The 13,060-nt window shown below is 35.9% G+C and overlaps 2 protein-coding genes across 5 annotated transcripts; both read left to right on the top strand.

Moving 5' to 3' along the window:
- Positions 1-3,001: 3,001 nt before the first annotated feature.
- Positions 3,002-8,637, top strand: LOC107461410 (protein NLP2). 4 transcript variants are annotated; one of them, XM_021129077.2, is made up of 7 exons: positions 3,002-3,330; positions 3,449-3,515; positions 4,225-5,266; positions 5,711-5,755; positions 5,939-6,685; positions 7,073-7,193; positions 7,568-8,637. In XM_021129077.2, exons 3-7 carry the CDS (start codon positions 4,322-4,324, stop codon positions 8,320-8,322), a joined length of 2,613 nt encoding a protein of 870 aa, XP_020984736.1. In that variant the 5' UTR covers positions 3,002-3,330; positions 3,449-3,515; positions 4,225-4,321; the 3' UTR covers positions 8,323-8,637. The 4 variants fall into 4 exon arrangements, with proteins under 4 accessions (XP_020984736.1, XP_015935378.1, XP_015935379.1 ...); XM_016079892.3 differs by having other exon boundaries at positions 3,449-3,562; XM_016079893.3 differs by lacking the exon at positions 3,002-3,330 and having other exon boundaries at positions 3,341-3,515.
- Positions 8,638-9,489: 852 nt separating this feature from the next.
- Positions 9,490-12,172, top strand: LOC107461409 (peroxisomal membrane protein 13; the record flags this gene model as incomplete). Its single annotated transcript, XM_016079890.3, is given in 5 exon segments — positions 9,490-9,683; positions 10,180-10,413; positions 10,521-10,849; positions 11,109-11,201; positions 11,671-12,172. Coding segments are annotated over 5 exon segments (900 nt in total). The 3' UTR covers positions 11,887-12,172.
- Between the last annotated feature and the right edge of the window lie 888 nt (positions 12,173-13,060).

The following is a 13,060-nucleotide window of genomic DNA, read 5'->3' as shown; positions in this document are numbered from 1 at the left end:
GATTGTATTTGGCAAATCCATGTTGTTTTCGTGAATTCAATCGATTGTTTTGAGGCATTCATTCGATTGGAAAGTATAAACAATCGATTGGTATAAGCTTTTTACCATTCTACCTTACAACTTTCAAGCGATTGTTTTGTGATATAGTGTAAACCAATCGATTGAATTTCAAGGAAACACGATTTGGAAACCATGAACGAACGTAACGAGATCAAAGTTAATTATTTAATCAATTGGAATTATTAGGATGAATGGAGGATATAATTGGTTGTTATTTTTGTATTTGATTGTTAATAAATATAATAGATAATTGATAAAATAATAATTTATAAAATAAAAAACTATTTTTATAATTAAATAAAATATATGGGGTTGATTTGTAATTAAAATTAGTTCAAGGACTACGTAGCAATTGATAAAAAAACTCTAAAAACATATTTCCTACTTGGACCACTAAGTGGTCCAAAGATTCCTGGACCACCGAATCCTGTGCCAGGATACTACTCCGTTCAATATTTATTATGTGTACTTTTTACTCCAATTGTTTCCGCAAATCGTGGTGGAAGATCGAACAGTTTCAAAGACACCACCATTTGCATCGTCAATTCAGATTGACCACAACATCATCCCTTTTAATTTCTGCATAGAATTTATAGTAGTGTCCTTCAACCTTTACATGAGAACCAACCTTGTGCCATTTAGGACCTTTGACTCGCTAGCTAGCTGTGTCACATAGTCTGTCTGCATATAAGCTTGCATTTTATTTACACATATGAGACATTAAGATATAAACACAAAAATATAAAATTATGTTTGAGACACAAAAATATTATATTAAAAATATTAAATTAATATATTTTGTATTCATGTGACAAAAAAATATAGAAATATTAATAAAAAATATAATTTATTATTATTATTATTATTATTATTATTATTATTATAATTATATTTTTTCAAATTTTTTAAATAAAAAATAAATTAAAATAATTATTTTAATTTATCACTAAACAAAATATAATAATACTACTTTTTGTGTTTCTGTTTTTGTATCTTATTTTAAGTGTCATGTATTTTTCTTAGAACCAAATACAGGAAGTGTATTTGTGATCCCTTGTCCTATCATTTTTTTATATATTTATATATGTACATTGTACAAGAGTACAAGTTAGGTTAGGTAAATAATTATTTCGAAGACCCTGTTTATTTGTTTGTTGAACTAGAAAATGTACTCTATTTTGTACAGTTGTTTTGACCAATCTGTGTTTTATTTTCTTGCTTCCTGTTCCTGTTGCCACTGTCACGCATAGGGTTCCATAATTAACAGTTGCTCGTATATATGAATATGACTCTATCTTGTCACTATTTCAGAGCCTTCATACTTCACTTTGCTAAGTTTAAATTGATTACAAATATTTGGCCTTTCTTTTAACCAAATTATATAAATCACTACAGGATAATAAACATCACTATTTATTCATAAATCATGTTATTCTGCCAAAAATTGTTAAAAATATTCAATTATATTATATATACATTAATTAAAATTCAATTACCAAATCAACCATTTTTTTGTGGTTATAGCATTTTTGAAAAATATTATAGTGTCATTTAACGCATAAATCATAAGATGAATGAATAAATATTTTTGGGTCTTAATGCTTTGTTTGCTGAGTTAATGTTTTTGGATCTGGATTATTGGGCCCATAAGCCTTTTAGTAGGGCCCACAAGTAAAGTTCTTCGAAATTATGGGCCTGATAGTATGTCCTCATGGACTTATATATTATATTTAGGCCGTGTGATCCATTTAACTCTTAATGAAGTAAAGCCATCAAGTCATAACGATCACCTCTTATTGCCAACGTTGTTTAGGGTCGTTTAGGGCTGTCAAAATGGGCTAAACCCATCGGGCCAGCCCGTTTACCCGTTTAAATGGGCGGGTTTTGCCCCTAAAATTAAGCCCGTTTAAATTTCGGGCTAAACGGGCTGAGCCCGATTAACCCGAAAAAAATGATGGGTTAAACGGGCTAGCCCGCGGGCTAAACGGGTGGCCCGTTTAATTTTTTTTCATTTTTTTTAAAAAAAAGTAACACTTTTAGCTAATATTTTTCCCAATCCGACCCGAAAATCCGACCCATCAACTAAAAAAAAAATTTTTTAAATGGTTTTTGACCTAAAAGTGGTATTTTTTGTCAAAATATTTTTCAAAAAATAAAATAAAATGATAAACGGGCTGGCCCGTTTAACCCATCGGGCTGACTATAAATGGGCCGGGCTAAAAAATTTTGGCCCGCGAATAAAGCGGGCTTAAATGGGCCAGCCCGTTTAACCCATGGGCTTAATGGGCTGGGCCTAAATGGGCCGGGCTAGCCCGTTTGACAGCCCTAGGGTCGTTGGCATAGAAATTAAAAATTAGTTTCTGAAAATTTAGGTACACTCGACTTCAATCAAATTAATGATTGAAAATAGTTAAATAATTTAATTTATTTGATTAAGATTATTTAATAATTTTTAATTATCAATTTTATATAAATTTAACTCCATCTTACCAAATTAAAAACTCGAAAATTCTAAAAATGTTAATATAAAACGGAATCTAATCCAAGATTCCAAGTCCAACTTGCCTCTGGTTCAAAGGTTCTCTTTCTCTACGTGTTCACGTCTCAATCAATATTTCTTTTGCGTCACCCATTACAAATTTAAATTATTACTATATATACATATATACATATATCTTCTTTAAACATAAGATTCACCAACAACTTATTTATACCCGAGAATAGATATTTTTTTTATTTAATTGATGAAAATTGAGTTTTCTATTGATTCTTTCTGATCATTTATGGAACATGTCACATGTATCGTTATAGTATTGGAAAATTCTAGGAGAGTATGGGCACCCTGGTACTTTCATTCCCAAAGCCTTTTAATATTTATAAATGAAAATGGCAAATGCCGAATGAAAGTGATTTCATTTCATAATGATATAGGTGGCTTAGGAAAGAACACCGTACGTAGTTGAAAACACCGTCGTGCTATTTATAGTTAAAAAAAATTGTGTGATAGTTTCCATCGTAAGAGAACTTTAAGTTTTAACTGTTTAGTCTTTCCTTTTATAGAAGCAACCGAAACACTTACCAGTTATTACCTACCTTTTTTATTCACCCTGCCAACTGTTTGATAAAAGTTCAACTTCACTTGAGAGCTAAACCATGTCCTCTGCTGACTTTTATGGACAAAAACATGACGTCATTTTCGAGGATTTTGAGGTCGGCGAATTCTTCGCCATACTATTTCATTGACTATTCCAATCAAAGCCACTTCTCTTGGTATGTAATTGGACCCCCTCAATTACAATTTATGGTTTCTCTGATTTTGTTGTTTCTTTTTTATTTTTTATTCATTTTATATGCGTATTTGTTTTTGTGAACTGTTCCCTGCAATTAGGATTTGGGACCCCACTATTTGCTGGTCATTGATGTCAAGCTTCCCAATTCCACCGCTGTGCCATTCAGTTACGTGGTTAAGTTTACTTCTGAGCTCAAATCCCCATCCTTTCAGGTTCTTGGGAACCCTTGTTCCCTTATTTTCTGTGATTATGTTTCAGCTTTTTTTGGAATTGGCTTATGGTTTAAGTAAAATGTTTGGAGTATCTTTTCTTCTTTTAGTTTATATGTTTATTGAATCTCTCTTTGGGGATATTTTATGCACAGCCTTGATGCTTAATTTGGAATCATGCAGGTTTTAGGCTGTTATTATCCTGGTACTTTCTAGTCTCTAGATTCAGAAGAGAGGACTTTGATGATATATTATTATTGTTTTTATTATTTATTTTTATGTTGAAGGTGGTTTAGAATGAGCTAGAAAGATGACTAATATTTAATGTATAGAGGACTTCAGACCCGCTATAAAAGGCAGTGTAGTTATCAAATTTTATATCTTCAAACAAGCATTCTAATTTGCTTCCAGGAAAAACTTTGATTGAAGTTTCTTCTTGAGAGGGTCAAGTTTAACATCACCAGAGTTTTTTGTAGGCATTCGTTTTTGCCTGATTGCTTGGGTCTGGGGAGTTGAGATTACTTTGGTTTCCTCCATTTTTTCGTGCTTAACTTTGATTTTTATCATGCCCTTATGATAATTACCTATTCAAGAAAATTTATTTCTTGGATTATGCTTAAGCGTCAATTGTTTGCTGATGCTGAATTGTGTATGCTAACTTTCAGGTTTCAAGAGTGCTGTTGAATAGTGGAGCAATGTTTTTTGTGCAAATTTGGGACTCTTAACGTTGGCCAAATTTCAATTTTGATATCCAACGTCAGTATGGAACCATACCCTTATTCTCCCAAGAGAAGTGGAGCCTCGTATTGGGGATCTTGTAGAGTTCAATTGGAGGGATCAACATCATTAGATGGTGATATGAGCAATTCAATTTCAGATGATATGGCTTGTAGCTTCTCCGGGCTCATGAATTTTGATCCTTATGCCGGCTTGTACAATAGCCCATCGATAACTGATCAGGTTTTCAACAATGGCCTTCCATCATCATATCCGTCTACCCCTGGGTTCAATCTAGAGGAAAACAATAGTAGCCAATTCTTCAGGACAGAAATGAATGGATATTTCAACACTAAACAAGGCTCCCCTGGTTATGGGGAGAAAATTGCGTTTCAACAAATGGACACCTTACTTGGTTTTTTTGATGGCACAGATGATACACATAGTTTAAGTTCTATGCAAAAAATTAATGGCTCTTCTCAACACCTTGATGCCATTGGCAGTTATATCATGTCCAAGCCAGCTAGTTTGTCACTTGATGAGAGAATGTTGAAAGCCTTGTCCGTCTTTAAGGAATCAGCTGGTGGTGGAATATTGGCACAGGTTTGGGTTCCTATAAAGGATGGTGATCAATTCTTCTTGACCACAAGTGAACAGCCTTATTTACTAGACCAAATTCTTGCCGGATATCGTGAAGTGTCAAGAACATACACATTTTCTACTGAAGGAAAACCGGGTTCTCTCCCAGGACTTCCTGGTCGTGTGTTTATGTCCAAAACTCCTGAGTGGACTTCCAACATTGGTTATTACAATAAGAATGAGTACTTGAGGATGGATGATGCGATTAATCATGAGGTTCGTGGATCAATTGGTTTACCCATATCTGATCTGCACTCTGAACTGCCATGTTGTGCTGTACTGGAACTTGTCACTACAAATGAAAAGCCTGATTTTGAGAAGGAAATGGATATTGTTTGTCATGCACTACAGGTAGGTTTTTTCCTTTGCTATTTACTGCTCAACTTCAGTGCTTCACTTTACCTGTCTTGCTACTTATGTTGAGTCTAACAAAGGTTTTATTCATGTCTGAATTTTGAGCAGTTATGTTTGAGAGTTTGTTTGGCTGTCAAGTGTTACACTATTTAAGACTTATTGTTTTCACAATTCACCAATAGGGACCTGATGTTATCATACAGAACTTTCAATATTCTATGTTGTTCTCAAAGTGCAAAGGAACTCTATGGAGGCAGAGGAATGTCAATGGATGATGTTTTTTGACTGTGTTTCCCGTGATCACATTTTAGGAATCATTCAAAAATTTGAAAAATACATATTCTCTCTCTCTCTCTCTCTCTAAAAAATTGTGTTATAAATTTGCACATTATATTACAATTGAATTAAGTAATGATAAATGCATTATCATGACTTCTGCAGAATGTAGATCTAACGGCTAATATGCCTCCTCGACTTCTTCCTCAGGTATTTACTTGAATTTTTTTCATTAGTTTTTTTCTATAATATGCAAATGAAACATAGGAGCATGAATACCTAAACTAACATGAAAATGCATTTTCTTTTTTGTTTGTTTTTTTTTGGGGGGTGGGGGGTATGTCTTTTTATCTTGTTTCATAATTTCTTACAATATTATTTATTTTTCTTCAGTGTCTTTCAAACAGCAAACGTGCTGCTTTGACGGCCATAGTTGATGTCTTACGATCCGTTTGTCATGCGCATAGATTGCCAATAGCACTGACATGGATTCCTTGTTGTGTCGCTGAAGACGCAGAAGGTAAAGATACAAAGATACACATTAAAGAGGGTCATTCGAGTCCTCGTGAAAAGAACATACTATGCGTTGAAGAATCAGCATGCTATGTAACTGATAAAGCAATGGAAGGATTTGTTCATGCTTGCATTGAACACCATCTTCAGGAAGGGAAAGGTATAGCTGGGAGAGCTCATCAATCAAATCATCCTTTCTTTTGTCCTGATGTGAAGGCCTATAATATTAGTGAATATCCACTTGTTCATCATGCGCGCAAGTACAATCTGAATGCTGCAGTTGCAATTAGGCTGAGGAGTACTTATACTAATGATGATGATTACATACTGGAATTCTTTTTGCCTGTAAACATGAAAGGGAGCTCAGAACAGCAACTTCTCTTAGACAACCTCTCAGGTACCATGCAGAAAGTTTGTAGGAATTTAAGAACAGTTTCAGATGAGGAATTATCAAGAATGAAAGGCTCACATGTAGGATTTAAAAACAAAAATGTCCCTAGAATTTTTCCTATGTCCAGGAGAAACTCCCAAATACCATTAACAAACAGTAACCATGATTCGGTCCGTAAGATGTCCATCAAGGCATCTAACCAAGGAAACAATGGAATTGAGTCTTCTCATAACCAGGTATGTAAATTATGTCATTTGATCCTAATGCATTTTCACTAGCTTGATATTTGTTATAGCAATTCCTTTGTAACCAGTAAGTCTGAAAAACTTCAGTCCAAAAATGATTGACTACCTGAGGCATGTGATCAGCATTTTCAAAGTTCGTAAGACTATCTATATATTCCAACTAATACATCTTCATAGTCGAGCTTTTCATATTATTAATCATTATGAAAAGAAGAACTTTCTTACCTCTAATCTGTTTTTCAAGTGCATTTGCTAGAATTGAATCAAGTGATTTTTAATCATGGTACAGAACATTGGAGCAAAAATCTTTGATGTATAATTTATGGAACAGCTTTGTAAGTTATTGTCCTTTAACAAATGTTGGAATTTGTCTTGCAGGAAAGAAATGGATCAAGAAGGATGGTTGAGACAAAGAGACCAGCTGAGAAGAAAGTTAGTTTGAGTGTTCTTCAGCAACACTTCTCCGGTACTCTGAAGGATGCTGCTAGGAGCATTGGTGGTTAGATTCCAACATTATTTGTGCTAATTTCTGTATATTTGTTGAACTGTATACGTTTAGGTTGTCAAAGCCATTGTGAATTTCATGCTTGTTGATTTGCTACCGGTACTCACTATTACCAGAGAAATAATAATGAAATTAATCCAGTCGAATTTTCTATAATAAAATTGTTTGATTAGTGCTGATTACTCAATGACCAAATTGAAGTGATGTATAGTTCATTAACAAGCTTGTTAATGACAATTTAATTTTTTACCATTTTTACGGCTGGTCTATCTCAAACAAATAATGCATTTCTTTGTCCAAGAAGAAAATGCTTTCTGAAATGTAATTCTTATTTGTTCTTAACCAAAAAACATTTCTTCCTTGAGCAGTTTGCCCGACAACTCTGAAAAGGATATGCAGGAAACAAGGGATTTCGAGATGGCCATCCCGCAAGATCAAGAAAGTGAACCGATCGTTAAAGAAAATACAGACCGTGCTCGACACTGTCGAAGGACTGGAAGGAGGGTTGAAGTTTGATCCCTGTCTAGGGGCACTTGTATCAAGAGAAGGAGAATCAATCATCCAAGAAATTGATGCACACGATACTCTTTTGCACCCTGAGAATGTTACTGCAAAAGAAAAATGGGTTCTGAACAAGGGTGGTTCAAGAGAAGACAAATCGAAACATTCAAGTATCTTGGTTAATAGGGATGATGATGGAGCTGTTGAACATAACCACCCTTCTTCTTCAGGCTTTACAAACTCATCTAATGATTCTGGTTCAAACCAGAGGCAGAACTTGAAAGGCAAATCAACCTTTGCCGATAAAACTGGGTTGAAACTTCAAGCCAAAGCTACCTATGGCGAAGACACTGTTCGTTTCAAGTTTGATCCATCCTGGGGTTGTTTGAAGCTATATGAAGAAGTTGCAACAAGGTTCAAATTACAAAATGGGTCGTTTCAACTCAAATATCTAGATAATGAACAAGAGTTGGTGAGGTTGTTAGATGACTCAGATTTGCAGGAGTGTATGGAAATATTGGATGAAGTTGGGAAAAGTTGTGTCAGGTTTGTTGTTCGCGACATACCATGCAATTTAAGCAGCCCCAGCTGCAGTAGTTGCTACCTAGGATGTGACTCATAGCATAACATACGAGGTTATGTTGGATATGGATACTTCAATGCAACAATTTACTCAAGTCCTTCGTTTTCAGAGTCTTGCTGAACTCAGATGGAAGCTCAAGCATTGCAATGGCACGTTAAAGTTATAGGTTAGAAGCAACATAGAAATTCATTCACATTAGTCGCTAATTAGGACATAGGCAAATAGCTTTCAAGTTCAGTATATCAGTTAATAGTATAGATTATAGATTATTTGCCATGAGATAATAATGTGTAATTACGATAAGAAAATAACGATTGTCGTGTGTGTTTGATGGTTGAATTTCCATTTTGTTAATCCTTCTCTAACCAGTAAACGATAGTGAATGTATTTTGGTGAAGTTTCGTGGAAAAAAGTGTTTGGCGGAGTCAGCGGTCAACACCGTGAAGAAATTAACACGGTCGAAAATCTATCTATCACGTGTTAGCATGTTTTGTTTCAGAAATTTACACCGGAAATATTGCCTTTGAAGTAAAAAATATATTTGAGTAATTTAAAATTCCACTCTATTTTTATTGAAAGAGGACATCGTTTTATTAGGAGGAAAAAACAGTTGAGAACGATGAATTTTTTCTCAAATCTCAACTAAAATATTATTTTATTGGTTACATTGTAATATTTTATCATAAAGTAAAAAATTCTATATATTTGAGAATTAATCAATTAAAAGTATAAATTATTAAATTTAAATTCTCTAGAATAAAAAATTAATAAAATGATAAATAAAAGCTTGATCATTATTATAATCTAACTATCATAAAATATATATCTTACTATCTTAATTTAATAATGAATTATTTTATTATTTTACTGAATCTTTTATTTTAAAAGATCTCGATCCTAAATTATTATCATATTGTTGTTAAGATAAGAGTTCCTTAATCTTTTAAACATATTAGATTATATTTAATCTTTTACAGTCAATTTCATTATCTGTATTTTATTTTTTCGTCAATAAAAAAAAATAAAAATTTAAAGAGAGAGTAATCTGATCTCCTAAAAGGTGGATTGGGCTGAGGTGAGTGGCGAGTGCATTACACACAACCCAAGGTGCGTGGGGGCCACATAGGGACAGAAACAATTTGGAGATGACGATGCTTATAGTTATGCGGATGAATGAATATGCAACCAAATACCAATAATTCTTCTTCTTCTTCTTCTTCTTCTTCTTCTCTGAGCCCCAAACAGAACGATCGATGAGCTGATATCACGAGACTCACCCCCCACTCAACACACATCACAGAGAGAATAGAATTGTCGTTCGGTGCTTCTGATTTCAACATTCGCTGCTCTTCTTTTCTCTGCAATTACAATCATGGACCAATCTAAGCCTCAACCATCAGGTATCTACCTACCTACCTTACTCTTCCTTCACCATGCTTTAGATTGCCAGATTCTTATACATGTTTGTGTTCGCGCTCGCTCTTTATTTTCTAGGTTAGGGTATGCTCTTCCTTTCCGATTAAATTCAATTGATTTTATCAATCAATCAATTTCCAGCGTTGTTGTTCCCCTCTTCTCCCTTCGCCGAACCCTAGAAACGTAGGCATCCTTCCCCCTTCCGTTTTCCCCTTCGTGCTTGTGTGGATATATGTCTGATTCGGCACTATTCATGAATTACATGTCGTGGATTTTTTTTTCCGGTTGAGTATCACTATGATAATCTGAGCCTTCCCTAAGTGGTTTTCTGCTTTATATTTTTATAGGAATCATGTATAGGTAATAGGTTCTTAGCCTGATTTGATGTTTGAACAGCTGAGATGATCGTTCAATCTTTAAAAATTATAGCCATCAATAATTTCTGAGGGTTTTTGTTGTGTGCTTGAATTTGTGTTGCAGGGAGTGGTCCTCCGCCAAAGCCTTGGGAGCAAGCCGGTTCCTCGGCTGGCCCGTCACCCTTTAAGCCTCCATCCGCAGGCAACACCAGTAATGTAGTGGAAGCTTCTGGGACTGCAAAACCCGGTGAAATCGTTTCCAACCAGAATGCAACTGCCAACCAGAATGCTGTTGGGAGGCCCCTTCCTTCAAGGCCATGGCAGCAACAGCAGAGTTATGGAAACAGCAGCTACGGAGGTGACTTTGGTTATCATGTCATCTTGTAGCCCATTGAGTTCTTTCAACATTTTCCTAGTTTTCCTGATTACATTAGATTGATCTTTTTATTTTTGCGGTATCTTCAGGTTATGGTTCTACAATGAATTATGGTTCTGGATATGGCTCAGGACTGTATGGATCTTCTTACGGTTCTTCTTATGGTGGGCTAGGTGGGGGAATGTATGGTGGTGGAATGTATGGTAACAGTATGTATAGGGGAGGATATGGTGGTGGCCTTTACGGGTCATCTGGGATGTATGGAGGTGGGATGTATAGCAGTGGGATGGGTGGTTATGGCATGGGTGGGATGGGTGGTTATGGCATGGGTGGTGGTCCTTATGGAGATCAAGATCCTAATAACCCCTATGGAGCCCCGCCATCCCCTCCAGGATTTTGGATTTCTGTTCTACGTGTGGTGAGCCATTTGTTATATTGCATATTAAGCTTTCCCTCATTCTCTTTGAGTGCAAACTTATTCCAAATTTCTGATGGGTTGTTGGTTCTGGTTTAAACTCACTTTCCTTTCCTGAATAAATTCTATATTGTGCAATTAAAAGAAAAAATTACTTGTCTCTCTCACCTCCATCCCCTTTGGTTTCATTTGCCATGAACACATTCTTTGTTGTTGAAGACTTAACATTGCATATGCTGAACTGATTTCCTTCTAATGACAGATGCAAGGAGTGGTTAACTTTTTTGGTCGGATATCAATACTCATTGACCAGAATACACAGGCTTTCCATCTGTTCATGACTGCACTCCTACAGGTTTTTGTTCATGATTATCTTATTATACTGTTCTGTTCTGTCTATTTGTAACAGCAGCCAGTAAGACAATCTTGGCCATTATTGTTCTTTTTCTTTCTGGTTTTTGTTTCGAAACTCGTCTAAATTCTAAAAGGTGCATTTTAAAATTGTCCCCTTTAGAACCCCCCCCTCCCCCCTTCTTTTTTCCAAAACAAAAACCCCTTCTTCCTCTGCATATATCACTTTCAGCGTGGAAATTTGAAAGCTGTTTCCTACCTGCCTTTCATTAAACAATCTATTATAAGTGACCAAACAATTTAATTAAAAGCAAAACTGGCCTTTGGTGTGGTTTAGACTCGGATACTACTGTCTTACTGGTCTTTTGAACATTGCACATTGTCAAATCTGGGAACCTGCTACATATTCACTTGCATTTTATCAAGTGTGACGAGAGTATTTAAATCTTAAATATTTACCTGGTGTCATGCAGCTTTTTGATCGTTCTGGTTTATTGTATGGAGAGCTAGCTAGATTTGTGCTGCGCTTGCTTGGGATTAGAACTAAACCCAAGAAGGTTGACCCACAAGGTCCAAATGGACAGCCACTGCCTGGACCACACCCCCAAAACATGAACTACATTGAGGGACCAAAGGCGGCTCCAAGTGGTGCTTGGGACAATGTATGGGGTAACGACGGCAGCCAATGATGAGGAATAATATATTTTGTTTTGCATGAATAGTACCTCCAAATACAGTCAAAACAAGAAACATGACAGTAGCATTTCAAATGAACATACTCAGAAGCTACAGAAAGTCATGTATAGAATTCCGGATTGTAAGTTCGGTTTGCTGTTTCCTTTGCTATATTGGATCTTAGAGTTTACTGGAAAGTGGAAATGGGATCTTATAATAATAATGTATTGTTCTGTATTCAAGATGTATACTTTGCTTAATATTTCATAGTTCTATGGATCACGAGTTGGATTTTGTTTCCATCTTTTTTAGGTTCGAGATTTTATTTCCACTATTAGGATATCAAGAAATGTTAGTTCTTAATTTTGGAGAAAATGCATTCTGCTATGATATATACAAGAGATGCATGTAAAGTACTAGTCCAAAAGTATCTTTAACACGACCACACGAGAGTATATTGCTCACTTATAAACCTGTAATTTTATGGCGTATTGTACCTTTCGAACTTCGAAGAAGAATTTTAAAAGAAGTGCGAAGATTGTCATTTTTATAATGGAAAATATCACAACAAACAGAGAAAGGATGGGAAGCTAATGAAATTTAAATTAAATAAAGATTTACAACAGTTACGTACACCGCAAAAACGGTCTTCTTCTTCTCCATGCGAGGTGACTTTCTTCTCGTCCTGTCTCTCCTGTCTTGTTTTACCGGTGCCGCGCCGCCACCGACAACAACCGCCGTCGTCCATAGCTCCATTTGACGCCGCCGTGCGCACCGCGACAGCTCGAGCAGCACCATCGCGCAGTTTGCGTCAATCGTCCAGCCTCTTTGCATTCTGCCTGTCCTCCCGTGGCGCCGTTGTTGCTGCCGCTGCTGTGCTGTACCTCATCGACATTGCCTTTACTCCCAAAGATTCGACTTCTCCTCCTCTTCCGTCTCTTGCCCTGTTGCTGTTGTTACGTAGTTATTGTTCGCATGCCGCCATGGCTTACAATTTTCTGGCGTTAGCTTGCGTATGCAACGATGGAGGCTTGAGTTCCGGCCACCTTTTGCATAGTAGATGTTCTTAACAACTATGCTCATGTCCTCTACTACCCCACTTTTGTTAACGAGGAGACCATTCGAGAGGCCATTGAAGATGCTGGTTTTGAAGCCACTGTAGACAGAGACCAACGAGAGAAATGTTTA

Source organism: Arachis duranensis, chromosome 8, assembly GCF_000817695.3.
Source record: "Arachis duranensis cultivar V14167 chromosome 8, aradu.V14167.gnm2.J7QH, whole genome shotgun sequence".
In the NCBI taxonomy this organism is placed as follows: domain Eukaryota; kingdom Viridiplantae; phylum Streptophyta; class Magnoliopsida; order Fabales; family Fabaceae; genus Arachis; species Arachis duranensis.
Note: the sequence above shows the minus strand (reverse complement) of the source record. Positions and strands in the feature narration are given on the sequence as shown.